Source organism: Anser anser, assembly GCF_964211835.1.
Source record: "Anser anser genome assembly, chromosome: 7".
NCBI classification, from domain to species: Eukaryota; Metazoa; Chordata; class Aves; order Anseriformes; family Anatidae; genus Anser; species Anser anser.
The window spans coordinates 15,381,653-15,406,683 of NC_139727.1; the positions used below are offsets into that span (position 1 = coordinate 15,381,653).

At 38.3% G+C, this 25,031-nt stretch overlaps 1 protein-coding gene across 32 annotated transcripts in view; it reads right to left on the minus strand.

Moving 5' to 3' along the window:
- Positions 1–25,031, minus strand: part of CTNNA3 (catenin alpha 3) — a 495,101-nt gene that overhangs the window by 110,190 nt on the left and 359,880 nt on the right. For 26 of the 32 annotated variants that reach the window (XR_014587169.1, XR_014587170.1, XR_014587171.1 and 23 more), the window contains one exon: positions 8,065–8,265. The exons of the other annotated variants lie outside the window; for them this stretch is intronic. Coding sequence is in view for 19 of the 26 variants with exons in the window: in XM_083845405.1 (XP_083701531.1) it covers positions 8,065–8,265 (201 nt within the window). In the remaining 7 variants the exon portion in view is untranslated. The remainder of the gene's footprint in view (positions 1–8,064; positions 8,266–25,031) is intronic. 32 annotated transcript variants of the gene reach the window in all.

Genomic DNA, 25,031 nt, shown 5'->3' on the forward strand with positions numbered 1-25,031 from the left:
ATGAAGAAATGCTACTTTAAAGCTACAGGAAGTGAAGGTAAGATTGGCAATAAGACATGGCATTATGCTCAGAGTCATTTTTTGATTATCTGAAACACGAAAGACTTTAGATGACATTTCTGTTTCTTCAGAACATTCTTAACATGTGAAACAAATCTGACAGTTTTTTACAGCTAGTATTTTTAACACAGCTTCAGAAGGATTAGAAGAGAGCTTTACAAAAAAAGCTCACTGTGGACTTAATGCAGGTTGTTGACTCTGTAATACAGCAGCGGATACAAAAATTAATGGATATTGCTTTAGATAGTTTCACAACTATTGGTAATCCTAAGCAAAAAAAAAAAAATTATATATATATATATATATAAAGCTAAGTTATGCAACTATAAACATCCCTAAAACTTTAAGGGAGAGGGAACGTTTACCTACAGCACTTTTCTTAGTTTATACAGTTATTCTCTTAGTTTTTACAATAATTCTTTGTTGAATACAGTTTCTTATAACCTGATTCTTGTCTGAGTTCTACACCAATTCCACAAGCTTCCAAGCTGAAGCCATACTCTGTCTTTTTCTATCAATTTTCTTTTCAGTCATTTCCAGAGAAAGGACTCAGTCCTATTTAGCAGACCTTGGGCTTCACAGGCAAGGGTACGAACCTCTGTAGGATGAACAGAGTTTATTATAAACTACAATATTCTCTTTAAATCTCACTCTGAGGGTGACAAACAGTGAAAAATGTTTTTCCCTTAAAAATACTTCACCCTTTTTAATTAATTACAGATTTTGATTTTGCATAAACTACAAAATGATATTCAGCAACCTCATTTCAGCCGCCATCACCTAAGTAATCTAGAATGAGATTGGTCATATTGGCACCTTTTACACCATGAGATACAGACCTTCAACAGCTTATTCATTCTATGTAACCTGCAGGTATGTCTTAGGCAAGACAATAAAGTCTCTGGAAATACTTCTCTTCCCCCATTTTGGCTTAGATGGCATGCAAAAATAGAATAAAATACTTTATGTCAGAGTGAACAGGATAAAATACCACAAAGCCTCCACGTGTTACCTCCTTGGCTGGTATCTTTTGAGGGAGTAAAGTTTTTGAATTGGATAAAATATATAATCCCCACTGCAAACAGTTCTGACAGTGGACAAAGGAAACTGTCAGTTGCTTAGCATAAGCTGTTGCTACAAGTCTAGGAACCCTTGTTTGAAAAAAGCAAATAAAGCAACTTAGAAAATACAAAGTTACTAGTTTATGCAAATAAATGTGCAAGATACAGACATAAATGAAAAAAAAAAACAGAAGAAGCAAGAAGATCAAAATCAGATAACACTAATATCTTTACTTGCTGAGATAAATTTCTTTCCCAGGGAAAAGCAATGCAGTAAAGTTAATCCATCAAGCTGAATCATTTAATACAGTGCTATACAGGCAAAGTCCTGTCTGAGGTAGAGTAGACCAGCGTAAGTACAGAGGCTATGCAACTGATCACACTGGAAGTGAAAGGAGACTCTGGAAAGTGTCCAAGATACCATTCTTGGGACCAAGAAATAAACATAAATTATTTAATTCCAAATTCTTTAAAGTCACTGGAAAACAACGTGCAAAATTGCCCATACAGCAGACAACTGGGTCAGGAAGAACTGAATGAGTTTCAGGACAAAACCACGGGAAAGCACTTCAGAAAAGGTTAATTTGAACTTGTAAAGGTTTTTAAACACAAACCAAATGTCTCCAAAACAGGTCTACGTTTAAAGTGTTTGGCCCACTGGGACTAAGGGTTTTTCATCCATGTGAAGCTGCTCACATTGACACATGAAGAAAATGTGCAAACTGGCGATGCATAAATGCACGAATTTGAGAAAGTCTTTAATTAGAAATAGTCCTAACACAGCTCTCACAGTCCCACAAAGGAGATAATGAGGCCAAAGATTTCCTCGGTATCCCCTTGGTATAGCAAAGAAGCATGTATATGTAACACCTAAAAGAGATGTCCTACAGCCTCCTAAGTCAGTCATGGGACTGTTTGGATATGAGATTTTTCTTGACTCTGAAATGTCTAGAAACTTATACTTACCCAGATGATGAACTGCTTAAAAAACCCTTCCCATCTATTCTGCTCTTCAATTCCCAATTATAATCAGCATTGTTGGTATATAGGTCTGATAGATCTGACGTCCCTCTGAAGAATTTTTTTGGAATTCACAGCTATGTACATGCTTCTAAATATTTTCTGAAGCAGCGAGACAATTTCAAATCCATGTTCAGCTTTAAATTTGGTATCACCATTCTGTCTTATAGATAAAACTCTGTCTTAATTTATGTTCAGTCATATTTCAAATGGAATGGGACCAATATTTTGTGTCTTACCAATGGCAGTTTCAGAACAACACCTACAGCTGATCTACAATTTGAGAATAGAAACATATTTTTCATTCCAAATGTACCTTCATCAGTATTTCTAAACTTTACATTAAACCCTATCCCTAAGTGAATTACACAAGGTATTTCATAATTCTGCTTTTAAAAAGCTGTGGAAAATGGGCTCCACTACGTCCCTCAGCCCTACTAGCATAAAAACAACTGGATGCAAAGCTACAGTGACTCACAGTTAAAATACTTGCGCTAGTGCCTTAATACAGTTAAAGTATTTGTCTCCACCCCTTTTCCTTATTTTCGCAAGATCCTTAAATCTAAATAGAGGATTTATATACATGTATATATACATCTATATAAAACGAATGTGCACTTTATATAGTGTATTATTATACTTTGACATGAAAGAAACACTGCTGACAATATTTACAATAAATACAGGCTTTTTACTGTATCAACAGGTAGATACCATAATATAAGTTGTTTATTTAAATTTAACTACTGCAGATTCTGGAAGGTAGGAAAATGAATAGAGTACACTGATTATTTAAAAATACAGTACAGGATTACTCTTCCAGTTCAGAAGTGGAAATACCCTGTGTTTTTATAATCAGTCTTCCTTAAAGGTTTTGTTTTGCTTTCCTGCAACAGTAAACAAATCCTATCAAAATGCAAGGACCTGCACTTTTCAATCTAATCAACAGTACCAGGCATTTGGAATGATGGAGAGGTACCAATATTAACATTTTCAGTCTTAAACATAAAAGAATACAACCTGCACCTCTACCACATTTGCATTTGTAAAATCAAGACAGGAAATGCTGGTTTCAACAACTGCCTTCATTAAGCATGTAGACCACGTGGTTGAACATTCTTTTCTCCCATAGTCAGTAAAGGTTTCATACAGACCCTGGAGCATGCATTTCCAGGACATGATTCTCAGTACTGATCTCCTAACATCTGGACAGGGATGTTGGTTCAAATGTTTTGCAGGATTCTTTTCTGACCACACACCCTAATGTCCTTCCCACTAAAACCTGAAAAGAAGACGAGACAGAGTAGCTCCCAATCTCATCTTGACATAGAACTAGGATGTACTCAGAGTGCTCGCTCACACCAGGAGGGGGAGAGTATTCCTGCATCCCACATTTAGCTGTAGCCTCATTAACCTGAACTGTCACCTAACTCTCTGCAGACACAAGGGCAGTCCAAACCAACTATACACAGAATCACACAGAATCATCTAGGTTGGAAGAGACCTCCAAGATCACCTAGTCCAACCTCTGACCTAACAATAACAAGTCCTACACTAAACCATATCACTAAGCTCTACATCTAAACGTCTTTTAAAAACCTCCAGGGATGGTGACTCAACCACCTCCCTGGGCAGCCCATTCCAATGCCTAACAACCCTTTCAAGTAAAGTTCTTGCTAATATCCAACCTAAACCTCCCCTGGAACAACTTTAGCCCATTCCCCCTCGTCCTGTCACCAGGCACGTGGGAGAATAGACCAACCCCCACCTCTCTACAGCCTCCTTTAAGGTACCTATAGAGAGCAATAAGGTCGCCCCTGAGCCTCCTCTTCTCCAAGCTGAACAATCCCAGCTCCCTCAGCCACTCCTTGTAAGACTTCTTCTCCAGACCCCTCACCAGCTTTGTTACCCTTCTATGGACTTGCTCAAGCACCTCCATGTCCTTCTTGTAGCGAGGGGCCCAAAACTGAACACAGTACTCGAGGTGCGGCCACACCAGAGGGGTACAGGGGGACAATCACCTCCCTAGACCTCCTGGCCACACTGTTTCTTATACAAGCCAGGATGCCGTTGGCCTTCTTTGCCACCTGAGCACACTGCTGGCTCATATTCAGCTGCCTATCAACCAGTACTCCCTGGTCCTTCTCTGCCAGGCAGCTTTCCAACCACTCATCTCCCAGCCTGTAGCGCTGCTTGGGGTTGTTGTGCCCCAGGTGCAGGACCCGGCACTTGGCCTTGTTGAACTTCATACAGTTGGCCTCAGCCCATCGCTCCAGCCTATCGAGATCCTCCTGCAGAGCCTTCCTACCCTCGAGCAGATCGACACACGCACCTAACTTGGTGTCGTCTGCAAACTTACTGAGGGTGCACTCAATCCCCTCATCCAGATCATCGATAAAGATATTAAAGAGGACTGGCCCCAGTACTGAGCCCCGGGGGACTCCACTAGTAACCAGCCTCCAACTGGATTTGACTCCATTCACCACAACTCTTTGGGCCCGGCTATCCAGCTAGTTTCTAACCCAACGAAGTTTATGCCAGTCCAAGCCAAGAGCAGCCAGTTTCTCAAGGAGAATGCTGTGGGAAACTGTGTCAAAAGCCTTACTGAAGTCAAGGTAGATCACATCCACAGCCTTCCCCTCATCCACCAAGCGCGTCACTTGGTCATAGAAGGAGATCAGGTTCATCAAGCAGGACCTGCCTTTCATAAACCCATGCTGACTGGGCCTTATCGCCTGGTTGCCCTGCAAGTGCCGCGTGATGACACTCAGGATAATCTGCTCCATGAGCTTCCCTGGCACTGAGGTCAAACTAACAGGGCTATAGTTCCCCGGGTCTACCCTCCGGCCCTTCTTGTAGATGGGCGTCACATTTGCTAGCCGCCAGTCTACTGGGGCCTCCCCTGATAGCCAGGACTGCCGATAAATGATGGAAAGCGGCTTGGCCAGCTCCTCCGCCAGTTCTCTCAGCACTCTTGGGTGGATCCCATCCGGCCCCATCGACTTGCATATATCCAAGTGCTGTAGCAGGTCGCCAGCCATTTCCTTGCGGATTATGAGGGCCACATCCTGCTCCCCATTCCCTTCCATCAGCTCAGGGTACTGGGTATCCAGAGAACAACTAGTCTTGCCGCTAAAGACTGAGGCAAAGAAGGCATTAAGCACCTCAGCCTTTTCCTCATCTCTTGTAACTAAGTTTCCCCCAGCATCCAGTAAAGGATGGAGATTCTCCTTAGTCCACCAGATCATATACTGTCCTCCTGCATTCTTCTGCCCCGTTATTTTCAAAACTGATCCTACGGACAACAGCCTCCTTCAATATGTGACCCTAGTGAATGCCTAAAGCAGGTCCATCCAGTGGAATGAATTAAGCAGCTATTTTGTAACTGTGTAATCTGTGTAACTGTGTAATCACATACTTAAAACACCATAATGCATATACCAAGTGCAAATCAAGGCTAAAAAGACAACCTTTATTCTGGTATAACTGAACTTTTAAGAGCTGGACTCCACAACCTTAGCAGTGTTTTGACAGAGCTTTGCTGTTTTTTGCTTAGGGTTTTCTTGTTGTTGGGTGAATGGGAAGGTGCAAAACAGAGGAGAGGAATAACAAACTGGAGAAAGCAGACACTCCAATATACAGTACTATAAAATCTGTTTGTTTAAAAACAACTCGTATCTGGACAGGACTATGTAACTTCAACTAGGAAACTAAGCAGCAGCTTTTAACACTTATTGTACAGCAGTTATTAAAGAAGTATTTGAAGAATAGCTAATTTTGCCATCTCAATTAAGCATGATGTCTTCCAACAGAAGAGAGAGATTCAGTGATCTTATGCTTTCATGTGCATTTTTGCTGTTTCTGTGTAGTACACTACTATTGCATAATTCTATTTTCACTAACTGTATACTCCTCCTCATATAATGTCTCTTCAGTAACACATTACCTTTTCATTGAGCATAAAAGATGCACTTCACTGCCCTGCGTTACTCACACAAGCTAAATGATGGCAGAAAAAATGCGAAGTTCTTTTCTAGTGAGGTCACCTCGCTATCAGCTGGCTCCTGGAAGACCCAGCAGTAACTGCGTGCATTGGGTTAAACTTGAGGGCTGCAGCTTACCTGCATTTTTCATGTCTCTTGAAGCAGTAGAAAAATAAAACCAACCAAAAAATCCTCATAATGATTTGAAGTCTTTTCACTGCAGATCATATAAATAAGAGTAGGAATGAAAAGTACATTTTTCCTTTTACAGCTCCTATTGAATTATGTGAAGTATAGGACTTTTAGGTTTAAAGTACCACAAAGAAATTTGCGCAAATGACACTGTGCTTGATGTCCCTTGACACAGCCAGATATTCCAATCAAAACCAGTTTTATGCTTTCTTGTCTTTTTTAAATACACAGATTTAGATATATATATTTGTCACAGCAATGCAACAGAACAGAAATCAGCGTCAACTCCTGATGTGTTTCAACACCACCAGTTTCAAGAAAGAAGAGCTCAGCTTTTACATAGGAATCAAAACTATGCTTTTCTGTAATTGCTGCTTCCCTTACTATATGTCATAGTACTTTCAAAAGTTACGAAAACAGAACATTATGTTCCAAGTTCTCGGATTTTCTCATCAAAATGTCAGTAAAGGAGATAAAACCAGGCAAGTCTATTCCAAAATCTTCTCACTATTCTGTCCCTTTTGCAACTTCTTTGGTATGTCAGTTCACTCTTGTTTCACATGAAGGCAGTTCTGTCCTGGACCTATCTGAACTGATTTGAAAAGTGCTCAAACTTCCTGTCTTTTCTTGAAGTAAAATAAATGTCAAGCGAACATAATGTATTAGAAAGCTGTTTAGACTGACAGAGCTAGCGTTCAGACTTCTATGTTCATGAAACTGAATCCTCTATTCCAGAGACACACAGACTTACCAGAAAACTTCTTAATGGCAATAACCACCCAACTATTAGACTTCCAGCCACCGAGAACATGTAAATCCTGGGGTCTTAACAGACTCCTAGTGTATATACTGAATCAAAAAATGTAAGGCCAGAGATTACGTGTTCTAAGACACAAATAGGATTAAAATCAATCCTGTTCACACCCAAGTAGCCTCATGCTTTGTAATGCCCTTTAAAGGGTAAGTAGAAAAAAACATCAATTGCAAATGGCTGACAGTTCGTTTCAGTTTCTTGTTGACAGAAATTACATTTCAGACATGTAAGATCATCTTTCACAGAAAGTAGCACATATAGTGACACAATTGATATACTTCATCTCTCCTGATCTTCCTCCAGTCCCTCATACCATATTCAGCCTTACACTGCTTACATTAAAACCAGAAACCATTTATAGAATAGGACAGTTACAACCGTGCTTCCAATACGGGGATATTCCAGTAAAGAATATTCTCTTTAGTGTCATGGAAAATGAAATGGACACTACTAAATATTTTAAGAAGTTCCAAATTCACATAGAAAAACTGTTAACCACTGCACAATAATCCTTGAAGAAGTAAGTATAAACCAATCGTGAACCTGCTTCTATTTCTCTACAAGCTTTCCTTTCATCTGCTTAAAACAGATGTGCTGAGGCCTGTAAAACACAGCAGAAAGCTGCTGCCTTGTCAGTTACTAGTCTCCAAACATTGCTAATTACATTTATTTAAAAACTCTAGTGAAAGTTCTCTAAAAGTTAAAAACCCTTACATGAATTATGTAATTTAATTTTTAAAAGTTAGTTTTGAACTTACAGTATCATCATAATTGGACAGTATGCTGAAAGGAGATAAGAGACCATATAGTGAAACATTAGTGCATCATTAATGCATTAGATCAGAGAATCACAGGATTCCTTTTAAATGTGACGTCTAAAAGAATGCTTTTACAACTAAAGAAACTGAGAACACAGTTCAGAAATGAGACTTACCATTCTTGGTTAAATACTGAACATTCTTCATCACTCCTTCAGTGTAAGCCCCTGGCTCATAATTGTCCATCTCACCCGAAACAATATGAGCTACTCTTGCAGCACGCCCTCGGATTGCACCGGCTGCACGATCTAAATTGTCAGCATTTTGCTCTCTCAGTGCGATTATACACTTGTTTACATCCTCAAGAATATGGCTTTCTGCAAATAAAACAACAATTATTTTAGATGGCACCTCTTACAACATCGGACCTATTTTAGACATTGACCAGATTTTCTTCTTCCCAGATGAAATACACTGGCCAACATGAGTGGAAGTAAAACTTAAAACATGACACCTACACTGAACTCCACTTGAGATCCTTAAAAACAATTTACTGATCTGTAGAAAGGTAATGTTATGCTATCCTACAGGCAACAACAACAATAACAAAATGGTCAGTTACAAAGTGTTAGAAAACATCAAAACCACAAAACCTTACATGTATCACGAATATTTGTAGTATGAAGGAAAATTTAAACGGATTATGGCTGTTATTTACTGTTGAAACCTTCTTAAACCATCATGACAAAAGGAGCTATAACAAGATGAGTCTTTGCCAAAAAACAACTGCCTAAACAACTAAATTCTTTGACGCCTGTGTGTTAGGATCTTCATGCTAAATCATATTAAGTTAATAGAGAAATATTTTTGCTTGGTATTAAGACTACATCATTAGATACCAAATTATCTCAATACACTACATTATTACAAAATGCATGTTGATATTTTACTGTAATAGTTACATCTTTTATACCAATACACTTATTGCATTACTATGTATATTTGATACAATATTAATAATAGTTAAATATGTGCAAATATAGCTCCCAATAAACATACGTAGTCAGTTATCAATATGTAACATAATTATGCATTACTGGCTTCCTTTTACAGCTACATTATTTCACTGTGCCTTCTTGTTTCACAATACCCTCCCCTTCAGCTGTCATGCCGTAACTAAAGGATTCCTCTTTCCTCTTGCTATGCTTTCATTCCTACAATATTCTTTCCCTTATTAGAATTTCCCTCGTTCGAATTCATCACCTCACAAACTCAAAACTACATTGAAAAAATGAAGAAATGTATTTTTCTTCATCTTTTCTCAGTATGACAATTGGTTTATTGCCCACTTGATTTAAATGATCTGCTGCAGTATATCCAAAGACTACGCATTTTTACCTTAATAATTAGAACACATATGTATGTCATAATTACCTTCTACCTGTCCAAATACTACTATATTCAAAATACTACACTCCTAGTACAAAAATGAACATGAATTTTGGGAATAGGCAGGGAGATGTTGTTAATATATGTGAAATTCATACGTGACACAGAGCAAAATCTCAAACACAAGTTCCTGGATGAGACACTAGAGGGGTTAAAAAAGATCTTCCTAGTGAAATGCTTAAAGAAAAAATAAACATGCACAAAATCATCCCACTAAAGGGATGACAGATGCAATAAAGCATGACTATTCTTCCACAGCACTATAAAAAAACCAACAGTATACATCACAGTAATTGCAATCTTCTGAATACAGTGAATATTTAACATTCACATGGCTTCTTCAACATTTGATAAAGTAAAATCAACACACAGTGGAGAGCTGAAGAAATCTTTGTTATACGGTTAACCAAAGAGGTACCCAGTGGTGTCTTTGCTAAGGACAGGAGTTGAAGTAAGCCAATTCTGTCTTCCTTCGAGATTAAACACATTTCTAGTGGGAGGTGTCCCTGACAATGGGGGACTAGAATTAGATGGTGTTTAAGGTCCCTTACAACCCAAACCATTCTATGATACTATGATATTTGAAAAGTTACACAAGTCTTTTTCTATAAGAGATTATTATGCTTCTTTCTGAACATCCATCTTCTCAGGCTTTCCAGTGGCAATATTAAAGTTCCATTTCTGCTCAACAAAATAATTTTTGATAAACAAATTTATAGCAATGGGAAGGAAAAAAGAATAACAGCATCAGGAAGGAAGACAGATGAAAGAAAAAAACACTGGTATTAAAGTAAGAAATATGAGCCATAAAACTACAGAGTAACAGACTTGAGCAAGAATTCTGTTCAGGCTGAAGAACAGTATCAGGAATGTCAAGAGTTATGTCAAGAGTTACACAGAGAACAAGTATGTGGTATTATGTTAAGATTCCAGTCTATAATACAAGTATTGAAGGGCATATCCTATTTCTTTATAGACAAAGTAATCTAAATATAAAACTGAATTTACAGTATAAAGGGTAAAACCATAAAATGTAAATAAAAAGAGTATGTTTACAGTTTTTAAGCTTAAATGGTTTTTTAAAGTGTCTGTTAGTTTTGTTATTGAATTTCCTTTTCTACACAAACCTAAAATCTGCTGTCTCTTAGATACTATTGTAAAACAACATTAGAAACACAAGATGTGAAGGTAACAGATTTGCTCTATCTTCAGAAGTACCATTGTAAAACTTCTCTTGCATTAAAGCATGAAATAATTCACAGTATACATGCTTCTTTTTAACTCAGATGACTGCCATTCAGTATGTCAGCATTAAATTACATTTTATGTTACACAATAAAATTGTAAAATCATGATAACTCAAACAGACAAAACACATCAAACAGGTAATCCTGAATTACAAACTGCATCTACCATGAGTATCATGGGATTCTGTCTATACAAAAATTATGAATTCTGGTTCAGCTTACAGAACTGCTACATCACAGAACACCTCTGTGAATATGAAAACACGTATTTGTCCCTGTCCAAATCCTTTCAGGGACATGTCCACAATATCAAAGGTCAGCAGAAAAAGGGAAGTTTACTTGTAGTGACTTTGATCACCTTGTTTGTTCAGCCTGCTCAAATTCTCTAACTACTCCCATGGACTATCATCTACATGAAAACAGGGCAATAGCAAGACTGGCAACTATTGCAATTTCACTGATGCCAACTATAACACACTAAATAAATAAATGCAGAAGAAAGGGGCAAATGACAAGGTGCAAAGAGACATTTTGGGAAGTACCCTGTGCTACCTATACAGGTTAATACTTTCTCTTTTTTCAAGCATCTTTCCCTTTGTGCCTTCCGCAGCAGAAGACTTACAAACAATCCAGTGTGTGAATGTGCACATGGTTGATAAAGGCTGAAGCAGGACAGAAATGCCCTAAGGGCTGACAGGCAAAGAATGCAGGAGAAAGAACTAACAAAAAAAACAATTTTGTTACCATAGTTATGTCTAAAAGGAAGAAGTACAAGTCACCATTACATTAGGTTTATTACAAGTCACCATTACATTAGGTTTATTACTGTTGATGTGTTAAGAAGGAATTAGATGCAGCAACCTCTACTTTTAGGTCCTTTGTGTGAAGGATACATTGCTTTTTAACTGCTCAGCAAAGATGACAACTAACGGGTTTAGGGGCTTTGTAAATAGAAAGGTTCAGTTCTTCTGATATTTACTAAGTGAAATCTCAACCATGGAAAAACATAAATAACTTGCTATCTTGAATTATATGTATCTCAAGTAACTTTCCAATAAAAACTGCATGTGGCCTACTACTCTATATGAATGTAAATACTATATGAATGGCACATATAATGGAAAGCTCACTTTTTCCAAACCCTTCCAAGAGAAGTCAAAGGCAAGACTTCCATGGAGAAAGAAAAAGCAAACTTGAGGCCAAAAGCTTTACACAAATACCCTTAGACCTGCACATTGTAGCTGAGGTCCCCATTAGCTGCTTCCTTCCAAATTGGTAACAGTACTTTTGAGTCTTTTTAGAATATAATTATCACAGCATGTAAAAATATCAAGAGATATCAATTAAGATATGATAAGACCCTGCAAATACCATGTTTCAAAGATGACCAAAACAGAAACAGATTTGAATAACCGCATACTTCCATACACTTTGTACTAGAGTACGTGTCCTTATCTGCTACATTTTTTCTTGCTACATCCCTAATTTTCACAAGGGATCAGATGAGAACTTGATACAAATGCTATGTGTTTGTCAAAAACTCATGAGCTCTTGTCAGTATGACAGAATGCACAGAAAATACGCATGCTCAATGAGAATAAATGGCTATATTCCCACACACTGGTAATACCGAGTGGTAGCCTTTCTGAATACCAGAGCCTACATGCACAGTCTCACTATAATCTGAAGCTCTTCCCAGATGAGGTACTTCACAATCAATAGCTTAAACACTGCTTAACTTATTTTCCGCAGGGCACAAGCAAGCCTGTAACATTTGTCTTAGAAATTAAAGGAAAAAGGAGAAAGACAGCATTGATGACAGGCCAGCTGAGATCATTTTAACCTGCAACTTTCTTATAAATGCTTCCTCCTATTACATAAAATGCATTAGATAACTTTTTATTTTCATCCAGGTATCCTACATTCCAAAGCAGAAAAGGAAGTTTACGACAATGTACCATCTCTTCGTCCTGATTGAGAAAATTTCTTTTAAGAGTTAATTCTTACAGTGGATTGACAGACTTTTAAAGAACTTGTCAGATTGACAGTCACCACAGCAATTATCACGAGTGGTGCACTGTACCTTCTGATTTTCCTTTGGGATCTTGGTGTTAACTGTATTGGTCAAAACTTATCTCAGCTGAGCTAACCATCATATAATAAAGCTGGTTTTGACAAAGACATGACTCAGACTATTTCTAGGACAAAACTAATGGCTCTTACTTAGCATATCATTTGAAGAAAAAAGACGGGTGATGCCCTTCCACTCCATATGGCACTAGTAAAGCCTCTGTTAAAGCACTTCTATTAAAGTTTCTCCATTCAGTTCAAAAAAGTTGTAGGCCAAATGGAGACATTCCAAGAAAATTAAAATAAAAAAAAATAGTGATTTAAGAAATCTATGAAGAGACATTAGAAAACTCAATTTGTCTCTTGAAGAAAAGATGGAAAATAAAACACACTTGCCTTTAAGGCCTAAACCAATAAATTAGATGTAGAAATGTATTGATATTTAAACACAACCAAAATTATTCCTGTCTTTTATCATCTGTTGTCATGAGAAAAGAGCAAGCAAAGAAACTTTGTAAAAGAAGTAAACTACCTTTCCAACCACTCTTCTTCTTCCTCTATTTGGACCAAAAAAAAAAAAATGCTGCACTGAATTCCCATCTCTTTCCTACATACCAAAGTTCAGAGAACACTCAGCACTAGATCTCCATGAGCAATCTGGTGAAGCAGATTTTCTTCTTGGTACTTGGGCCTCTTTTAACAGTATTAATAGAGTATCTACATTCTACAAGCAGGGCAGTGTCTTAGTCACTGTTCAAGCAAGAGATCACTGGTAATCACTACATGTTGCAAGTCACTGGAAACATCAATACAAGAATTTAAAATAAAGAAATGTAAATAAAGAATTACTCACAAAAAAATGAAAATAAATGTCCTCTCTTCTCTGACTGTATTAACTAAATACATTCTATCTGCTAAAATTAAGAAACTAGATGATATTTTCTAATATTATTTGTTGCTAATCTAGCTGACAACACTGCTATTCTGGCTCAGACCAAGAATGGTATTGAGCAGCATGGTGCACAATGGTACAATATTTACTCCGCAAATAAATTCACAATGCTTCCAAAATGCTCACTTTTAAACACATACAACTGCATATTTCATTTTTAATACCTGTAAATGCCTATTGTTATATCCATCTTAAAAAAAGGCAAAGAGGAGGATGTAGGAAGCAATGGCTTCACCTCTGTTCCTGGGAAAATAATGGAAAAAAAATATTGGCCTCCAGGCCAATGAAGGACAGAAGCCAGCACTGTTTGTTCCCCATCTTCTTAACAATACCAACTCGAGCATGACCAAACCGACTGTACTCAGTGACAGAACATGAAGATGAATGTGGGCAGACAAGAGTGGATTGCAATAAGTTTCCCCTCAACAAGGTAGTGAAAGCTCTTCTGGATCTATCACTATCTGTGGAAGATAATTTTTGAAGAGAAAGAGAAGCAACAACTCTTTGCACTGATCATTTCAACATGTACATTTTCAGATACAGACAATTCATCTTGAAGTATGAAATATGACCTTCATTTTTGTTTACAGGAAATGTTTATTTAAGTTTCTATTTCTTTTGTATTTTACCTTAGGGTGAATAACATATTGGCTGAGTTGGAAGCTTGTCCTTGAGGTTTATTTTCATTCACATATGCATAAATGATTCAGAGTCATTAGCTTATAAACTCAGAAAAACTACAGAAGAAAAAAGCAACAACAACAAAACACCACTATCAAAAGAGTAACAAAAGAAAGAATATTTTTTCAAGACAGTGCCTATTAATTACGGAGTTGGAAGCCCAAAATGATTAGCTTAATTGAATAATGAAGTTTTCAAATTACAAAGAAATTCGTGAGTGAGAATCTTATAGCAATATTAATCTTTTCAGGAGTTTTCCTTCTTTCCATCTTTCATTTTAACATCATCCCAGTAAGCTTTGGATGGTTTGAGATATTAACAGTTTGTACTTCTGTCTTTGTCAATTTCTTGGGAAAAAAAAATGAGCCTACAGACAGGATCCTGGATTGTCGGCTTTACGGTCAGTAGCCAGATGTATTCCAGGATATTGGAAAAATAAAGGAAGCACTGTCTTAAACTCTCAGCATGTTTAAGACCTTCTGCTTTCCTACAGCCTTACGTGAGCCAGGCTCTGAGATCTCTGAAGACAAAAGTACTCTGCAGAAGCATACAGCCATCTATATGTCTAAAAATGGAGACTGATAAAGGAAAGATGGATATAAAGTAGACAAGAAGCATCAACGCCTGGATTGGCAAGAATTAAAAAGAAGCAAGAAAAAAAGCAGAAACACAAGCATTCCCAGCTGGGTAGGGGTCACTTCTCTAACCACAGTCCTCTTCTCCCCAGGCCTACAAGATCAAGGAAATGTCTCCACAAACACGCAGTGGTGACATGCACACATACAATTGTCCCCCAGCCTCTTCATTTGGCCTTCTCAACTTCAACATACCCTTCATAGGTCATCAGAGAGAAACTGTATGTTTTAGGGGCAATTCCCCTCATCCTTATATATGAGTGTATTCAGCTGAATTAGGTCTTCAAAGTGCCCCCTCCTCTCCTTTTGCTATAAAAAAAAGCTGCAAATGGTTAGCTCAATTTTGATTCTGAAAGTTACAGGAGATCGTTCCATATTCCCATTATTCATGATAATATCCAGGGCAACAAAGAACAATTTTTGATGCGTTAGTACTCTGTAATATGGTGCTGATTTTATAGGACAAGAATGGAAAAAATAGTTGAAAACTGCAGCAGAACATGAAAAAGGAAACTACGAAGTATAAAAAGAAATGTATCACTCTTCCACAATGTAAATATACTTCTATTCAGACTGTAAATGTGCGTAACTGTATTATTAACTACATTCTCCTAAAATGGTATTGTCTTCACCCAAGTAACTACAACCAACATTCAGTAAAAACCTACAAAAGTTGCAATTTGTTCTCCAAAAAAACATATTCAACAACTCCAGCTTCTTGCAGCACAACAGAATAAATCCCTTCAACTTGAATCTGATCCTGGCAACTCCTGAAAACACCAACTAGAAGGAAGGCCCTTTGGCCTAGACTAGTGTGCTAGGAAGCACTGAACTATAAGATCATTTTTTGTTTCACCCACTGTGGACAAACCAGGATGCAACGCTATGATAGTAACATCAGAATTCATATGGTACATGTACATCTCCTAGATCTGATCACAAATACAAGGACTGACAAATGGTCCCCCTTTCTATTCCATAGAGAAGAATACTTCAACGGACTTGTATTATAAAACCAGCTTTACTAAACTGCTCCAAAAAGTACCCCTACCATTTATAAACATTTGCGCCTAATACTACAAGCATTTCCTTACAGATCTAAGAACAGATAACTTAGTTAATCAGCATATATGCCTCATCTCCAATGCTACTTCTTAGAAATAAATAACATAGCATGTTAGAAGAACATTGCCAGGTAACCTTATCTCTACATTAACAGATTAATTGACTCTGGTCTTTCACTTCTTTACTAAGACGTGACACCGGTTAAGGAGAGAGAATAGTCAAAATGAAACAGAAGACAATCTGAAAAAAAAAAAGCCAGCAAAACCGTGAGGATAATGAGGTTCACAAGAATAGAACAGTTGCTCAAAGAGGTTGTGAAATCTCTGGACTTGGTCTGAAATCAGAGTTGAGATTAGTCAGAGCTGGCCAAGCTGTGAACTTTGTAGGAGGGTGAACTACACTTTGACATTCCATCCAGCCTGAATGACTTATGATTCTGTGATACAGAGAAAACATGGTAAGAACTTTGAGCCTAAAAGGACATGGTCTAAGGACAACATATCCAGGCTCTACAAATTACTGAAACATTCCTGATCTGCATCAGCAAGTCCATTTTAAAACATTTCGTCATAAAATTCATCAGAACATTTGACACCACCTCTCAGCCTTGTTTTCTTTCTTCTTAGTTAGTTATCTTAGACTTATTTTAGATTATTTTTCACGCTTCCCTTTAACTATTAGATAAGAAGTTATTTGCCTTACAAAATCTTATTTTACAATGTATGTATATACAGTTCACAGAATACACAGGACAACCGGTTTATCTCCACTCTGGGCCTCACATTTTTGTTTAAATAGCAATGAATATCCAAAGCATTTATTATTCTCCTCAGAACATCCCCTCTCAGAAAACACAGGACAGTTTCCCTTTTGCCAACTTTACAGTCCTCAGGCTAAAATTCTGGGAGGCTTCTTTTCCCAGCAGATGAACTACAAAGGGGTGGGGAGCGAATTAGACCTTCCCTTCCACTTTGGGAGGTGGGGTGAGGAGGTGGTGGTTTTTTTCCCATTATTTGTTTGTTCAATCCTGTTAGCTTTTCAGCAGTCTACTAGGAGAACTGTATGGGACAGAGTTCTTAAATACAAGAGAGGCAAGAGAAGATTCTCATTCAGCATATAAGCAAGAAGGCTGTCTCACACAAAAAACACTCCACCAGCCTTTGCTCAGTCTTTTTGTAACCCATTTGCCCCTTTTGTAAGCACAGTTGCTTACAGAGCTGATAAATCAAAGCAGATAGAAACTACCAAAAAAAAAAAAAAAAGGAGTTATATTTTCACTCCTAGGAAAGCAAAGATTCAATTTTCCATATCATTTGCTTTGCCAAGAAAGAAGAGCTGAAGTCTGCAGTTTTACTGCCTTAGGTGAAAAACGACTTGGCCCTATACAGGGCATAAATAAATCTGTTTTCTGCCCTTCTATGGCTAGGAAATATAAAATTTATTGTTGCTTTCTAAATTCCACATCCAAAACCCAAATTATCTAAAATATTACTAACTTCATGAAAATCTCTCTTAAAACTCAGAAAGTCCTTAGTAAATCAAAAATCATTAAGTCTAAAAATGACAAAAGCAATGTTTTCTGAATAATGGGTTATCTCAAAGAATTAGTTCGTGCCAGGGATTACACAGAATTTTTTATTCAACTCAATCCTTATTTTATAGGTAATGAAAATCATTTAAACAGTCAAATAACTAGCCAGATTACAGTAAAATAGTTCAAAGCACAGCCCTTATAAGTCAATGCACAGCCAATAACCTTGTTAATAATTTCAGGACAAATGCCATAGAATGAAGAGTTGGCAATCTTCCTAGTTTGCGCCAAGCGGCATAGAAGAAATCTGCCTTTACTTGGGAATGCTGAACGTCTGCCTTTGGATCACCTGGAGGAATTGGTCAACTTACCCACTTAAAGATTCAGTTTCCTTGGGGGAGAAAGATTAACAATGAAAATTAACTACCTATTTCCTTCTGCTAGATTACTGGTGTATAATGGGATAATTTTGCATTACCTGTTACAATGTGTGTAACATAGCAGACCATACCATGTTAATAGTAGCTATTTCAGTCAAAATCTTGTCAAAAGATAACAGCCATCTGTCCCTCTTAGATAACTGTTCAGGTGCAATAATATTCTCATGTAACAGCTTTTTATTTGCTATATTGAATATTATACGAGCATATAGTAATCGTTTGATACAATGGCCAATACACAGAATAAATATTAACAAATGTAAAACAATTAATTGGCAAGTGAAGTTAGGAAGAAAAGCCTTCTTGGCCAATCAGCTCCTGCTTCTTCTAATATTAAGCCTCCCTTCTCATACTGTCGAAGCATACTATCAAAAACAAATACAGGGGTATTACCTCAACAATCTTCCCCAGAAGACTACCCCTGCATTACAACACAATTCTGTGTGAAAAACAGAGTTGCTACATCTGTTGCGGATTTGTTTTCCTTCAGTTTTTATTTGAAGCTTTTTCTCATCCTTTTTGTTAGACATAACATACTTCACTTTCCATTACCAGGCCTTCTTCAAAGTCTGCTTTTTAGAACAAAAAATTTGGCTCACAGGGAAAGCTGTAAGCTCCCCCCCACTCCCCCCATTTAGTTAGTAAACAACAAAATTAAGAGGCTTTTTGGTATTTCCTGTGAATGTTTGTATTAAATGAAAACCACTTCAACAGCTGCATGTTATGTATCCAACCAAATTCCACACACACACACACACATTTATCAACGTCACTGAAGACGACTTAGAGAACTGGTCTCTGTATAGAGATACACAATATGAGAAATGAGGAAACAAAAATAAGGTGTGAGTTTACTACCTGGAAGCCATACAAATTAATACACTGTTTTCCATACACCAAGTTTATATCACATTGATATATTTATACTGAGTAATGCCAAGTGTTTGCATTTTTGAGCATACCTCGTATGAATCCTGACCTGGACATCCCTTTTTCTAATTACAAGTAGTTCTTAGGGACACTGACCTTCCATTACATCCTGTATATAACCAGAACATTAGGTTTTGATGGTGGTATTTTACAGTGCATGGGTTTTTGTTTCTTTTTGTGTGTGTGTTTTGTTGTGTGGTGGTTTTTGGTTTCTTTCCACAGGGAGCAGCAACAGGACAATAAAAGATGGAAAAAAAAAATGGGAAAAGCCATAATTTTGTAAGCACATACATGAAAAGGCTGAAGTTTTTTGCTTAAAGATATGCACTAAATGTCACATTGTAATATAAAAACCCTCAAAAAGTATACATGTAAGTGTGCATGCATGTAGACATTAAAGAACTATCCTGGAATTAAGACTACTCTGAAGTATAGCTTCTGCACTTATAGTATGTTCGCAGTCAGAAATAATGCCAAGAAAGCCGTAAACCAAATTTATCTGTTGCTGTATTTTGATTCTAGAGTAAATGTAGAAACTTCAGCACACTTAAGAGAATACTCTCTTTGTGTCTGCCCTATTGCAGTCAGTATCCCAAATAACTTAACCAGTTAATAATTAACTAGTTTTGTAAGTTGCACATGAAACTTCTTTGTTGTTGATGATGTTTTTTGGGAGGCAATTTTTTTTTTTTTTTAGTTATTTTTAACTTCAGGGGCTTTTGTTTGTTTTTGCCTCGGCACTTTCCACTATTGCACTGGATTATTTTTTTTCCCCTGACATGCTAAGGATTCCCAGCTTTATGGAAATCAAAAACATGTCCTATCCAGCTGCTGGAGACTCCAAAGAGCAGGATGCTTTCTGGTCATCAGGAAAACCTCATCAGTGTCCTACTGCTTGTTATTACATTCACAAGAGGGGACCTTAAGGGAACACATCATCACTTCAGCAGTCACCTTTTGCTCAACTGGTGCACTTATGTATGTTCTTATTTCATTAAAACAAACAAACAACAAAAAAAAACAAACAAGGGTTTGACATGCTACACCCTGTTCTGGCAAATTGACTTTCACTAGTCAAAGCACATTTCCTAAGTTTCAGAACTATGACACAGCTGGCTATCAGATAACAGGTATTATATCATAACTGGAAACAAGAAAGTCTGGCATTCTGCACCACAGCAGCAGCATCACTTAGTAGCATCACCACTTTGAACTCTTAGTGCCACTGATCAAAAATCTTTTATTATTTGGTTGTGCTTACTTGAATACCATTTTTTAGAATAGATGCGTATGTTTCCAGTAGGCCTCATTACAAAAATCAAGCAGATCAGTTCCTACAAAGCTGCATAAAACCATCAAAAGCTACTGCCACAGCTGCAGATGGAAAGCTATTAGCAACCAAGCTGCTAGAAAATCAACATTTAAAAAATTAATCCCAAAATGTACAAAACTCATACATCCATTGTGCTCCAGAGACTGTCAAATCTGAATTCTGACAGATCAAACACGAATGGAATTACAACTGCATCAGCCTATTTACTAGGTAACTTCCCACACCTTCTCATTCACTTTTGTTCTCTACAGGCCTACAAGAAGTTCATGACTAGAACATTCCCATAACCTTCGGCACAGAAAACCTTGAATTAGAAAATGTGGATTTACAATAGCAGGTTTTCACGGCACAACACTTACCAAAGCAGGTTCCCAAAGTAAGTATGCAATACTGATCCAACTTGGTGTCTTGGTTACAGAATAACCAAACGTGATCCCTACTAATGTATCAATTATCTAAAAAGTGTATCACCATTACAATGTTTGCCATCTAGTCTAAGCAATCAGTGTTACAGGAGTAATTTGCATTTATGGCTGTGTATTAGGGACTGTACTCAACTTTCGAGGCAACCATATCAATGCTGAAGGTATGTAGCAGGCAACAGAAAGAAAGGGTTCATTATGCTACCATAATCTATGGTACATATTAAATACATACCTACATCTTAAATGCTGTACATAGTTCTTGTCCTTTCTCCCTTTTAAAAACATCCATCTCATTAAACAGCAGGTCAACTAAATAAATAAATCCGTTTCTTTACAAAATATTTCTCTAAATCATTTAAGTAGCAGTTACGTAATGTTGTGGAAGACAAACGGCTTAGAAGAGCAGGAGACAGCTGAGGATATACCCAGCAAGTGTTGTCATATGACGGCACTGACAAAACTTTCACGCGAGTCTTTAAAGTGGTGACAGCAGAAGACAACTTTGGATGGTCAGTGACATGCACCTCAAGTCTCCATCAAAAAAGGGAAAATTTCAGGCTATTTTCTTATACTCAGTGAGAACCATGAACAAGGAGCTTGACAATTACAGCACAAGGAAGTCTTATTTATCCTGAAGCATATTACAATCAGGCCAAACAAACTTGAGCTAAGTGGTACTGAAACCAACTGTAGAATCTACCTTCTGTTTGAATACTGTTTCTCCTTAAATAACTGCATAAATCTCTACAGAGATCTCTTACATGCCTACTCTTTCAAAAAGCATGGCATGGCATTTTGCTATTGCAGATGCAAGAAAGCAGGCATGAAAACATAACATTTAATCTTAAGAGTCTGAAAAGCATCTTAATTTTTTCCCATCTCCATAGCTATGCTGTAAGTAAATCTGTAATTAGTAATTTTTCTAATGTATTCATCTGTTAACTTGCTACATAGTAAGAAAATGAACCAGAACTTTGAACCATTGATGGAAAAGTTATTAGATCAAGAGATAAGCCAGAAATCTGAATCATTCCTTTACTCCTTGTCCAAGTAGTTTCAGTTTGTTCTGCAGTTTATTTTGAGTCACTTCAACTCTCCAGACTGCTATCTTAATGACTTAACTACCCGAAGTAATTTGAAACATAACTCTGATGAAGATCTAAAATTTAATGCTACAAGTACCTACAGGTTGAGGCTTGGCCTTCTGATTCATTGTATTTAAACATTAAACAAGTGTTTTTTAACATAATAGAAGATATAACAATGTTGTAACAATGTTGCAGGGTTCAAAGAGGGTAATCTCAACTTTTGAAACAAAGAAAACCAGGCATCTTAGATCTCTTAATCCCCAGTCCTGACTAATAGTTTTCCAGCATCTGTATCAACAGGCATTATCAAGTTTTATTTTGTAGATAATAAAAAGAACATCCTCTCACTCACAGACAACATCTTTCTTTAAAAAAAAGAAAGGCATTTCATAAGAAACTTCAGATTACCTCCTGAGTTCCAGAATATGACAAATTGCACTGTGATTGCAATTTACATAGTTACCAGAACAAGGGCTTCTCCTTCCTCCAGAAAAACCTATCCACTATGATCCAAATCACACACACAAAATAACACAGAAACATTGCTGCACAACAAATTCCAATGCTTACTCACAAAATGGGCACTAAATCTAGAAGCCATGATGCACCACTGACATGGGACTCATTCAGGAAGAGGCCCTTCTCCACAGGCTTAAATGTTTCCCACATTCCCCAGCAACAAAAACCATCAGGGAAAGAGCAAGGGGGACTTCGGATGGAAACAATGGACACAGACTTCTGTGACTCGTTCTCATGCAGGCACTTCTGAAAACAAAGCGAGATGTCTTCATGCAGGTAAATGGCATATACGTATTGCCACAAGTCGTGCAAGGTTTTTAAATAACCCTACACAAAGAATTTAAGCGAAGTACGTGCATGTTCCAACAATGCACTGATGTTGCAGCCTTTGGCAAAGGAAAAAGTTTATGCCACTCATAAATCTAGCCATAATGGCAAAGGCCTCTGATGGTAAAATTTTAAAAATTAACATGCACACAGCTCAAGAGAAAGGCCGAACCCCAAGGGTAAGACCCTTAAAACAAAGAAGTAACTTCAGATAGTAATCTAATTAGTCCAAATTGAATCCGACACTTTGTACGCTGCTTAAGCACAACGTATTTTTGCAGACAAGTGATGAGAGAAATTTTAAAAGTTCTGCCCAGAGAAGTACCTGACCTGCAGTAACCTCAGTCTAGCACCCTTCTTAATGCAAGTTTAGTGTAGATGTTCATTAAGATGAAAGGTAGCATATATTCATACAAAAATAAAACAGAATAAAGTGCAGACTGAAAAAATGCAGAGATATCATGTAGTGTTTCTGTTTGCAAGTGGTTCCACTAACTTAGCAGATAAAGCATTGAAGTTTTACAGCCTTACCCTCAACATACCGGAATGTTGCAGATTTTTTTCACTTTTTTTAGAATAACAGTATTGGGAGGGAGGAAGGAGATTCTTTAAGTTTTCACAGCTAAAATTCAAAGGAAATAAATTAAAAGCATGTCAAGGAAATGAAAGGGAAAAGTTTAAGTGAAAATGTACTAAGATTTAGAAATAAACTTAGATGAAATCGCATATAAAGTGGTTTCTGAATTTTAACACACTACAAAACTGGATGGTACGTTCTAGAATTTTTTTTCACTGAGTTTCGGTAATTGACATAAAATAAAGTTTCCCAGGATATCTAAGACAGAATCACAGAATCATCTAGGTTGGAAGAGACCTCCAAGATCACCTAGTCCAACCTCTGCCCTAACACTAACAAGTCCTCCACTAAACCATATCACTAAGCTCTACATCTAAACGTCTTTTAAAGACCTCCAGGGATGGCGACTCAACCACCTCCCTGGGCAGTCCATTCCAATGCCTAACAACCCTTTCAGTAAAGAAGTTCTTCCTAACATCCAACCTAAACCTCCCCTGGAACAACTTTAGCCCATTCCCCCTCGTCCTGTCACCAGGCACGTGGGAGAATAGACCAACCCCCACCTCTCTACAGCCTCCTTTAAGGTACCTATAGAGAGCGATGAGGTCTCCCCTGAGTCTCCTCTTCTCCAGGCTAAACAACCCCAGCTCCCTCAGCCGCTCCTCGTAAGACTTGTCCTCCAGACCCCTCACCAGCTTCGTTGCCCTTCTCTGGACTCGCTCGAGCACCTCCATGTCCTTCTTGTAGCGAGGGGCCCAAAACTGAACACAGTAGTCGAGGTGCGGCCACACCAGAGCTGAGTACAGGGGGACAATCACCTCCTTAGATCTGCTGGCCACACTGCTTCTTATGCAAGCCAGGATGCCGTTGGCCTTCTTTGCCACCTGAGCACACTGCTGGCTCATATTCAGCTGCCTATCAACCAGTACTCCCAGGTCCTTCTCTGCCAGCAGCTTTCCAACCACTCTTCTCCCAGCCTGTAGCGCTGCTTGGGGTTGTTACGCCCCAGATGCAGGACCCAGCACTTGGCCTTGTTGAACTTCATGCAGTTGACCTCAGCCCATCGCTCCAGCCTATCGAGATCCTCCTGCAGAGCCTTCCTTCCCTCGAGCAGATCGACACACGCACCTAACTTGGTGTCATCTGCAAACTTACTGAGGGTGCACTCGATCCCCTCATCCAGGTCATCGATAAAGATATTAAAGAGGACCGGCCCCAGTACTGAGCCCTGGGGGACTCCACTAGTAACCAGCCTCCAACTGGATTTGGCTCCATTCACCACAACTCTTTGGGCCCGGCCATCCAGCCAGTTTTTAACCCAACGAAGCGTACGCCAGTCCAAGCCACGAGCAGCCAGTTTCTCAAGGAGAATGTTGTGGGAAACAGTGTCAAAAGCCTTACTGAAGTCAAGGTAGATCACATCCACAGCCTTCCCTTCATCCACCAAGCGCGTCACTTGGTCATAGAAGGAGATCAGGTTCGTCAAGCAGGACCTGCCTTTCATAAACCCATGCTGACGGGGCCTGATCGCCTGGTTGCCCTGCAAGTGCCGTGTGATGACACTCAAAATAATCTGCTCCATGAGCTTCCCTGGCACTGGGGTCAAACTAACAGGCCTATAGTTCCCCGGGTCTACCCTCTGGCCCTTCTTGTAGATGGGCGTCACATTTGCTAGCCGCCAGTCTACTGGGGCCTCCCCTAATAGCCAGGACTGCCGATAAATGATGGAAAGCGGCTTGGCCAGCTCTTCCGCCAGTTCGCTCAGCACCCTCGGGTGGATCCCATCCGGCCCCATCGACTTGCGTACATCCAAGTGCCGTAGCAGGTCGCCAACCATTTCCTCATGGTTTGTGAGGGCCACATCCTGCTCCCCA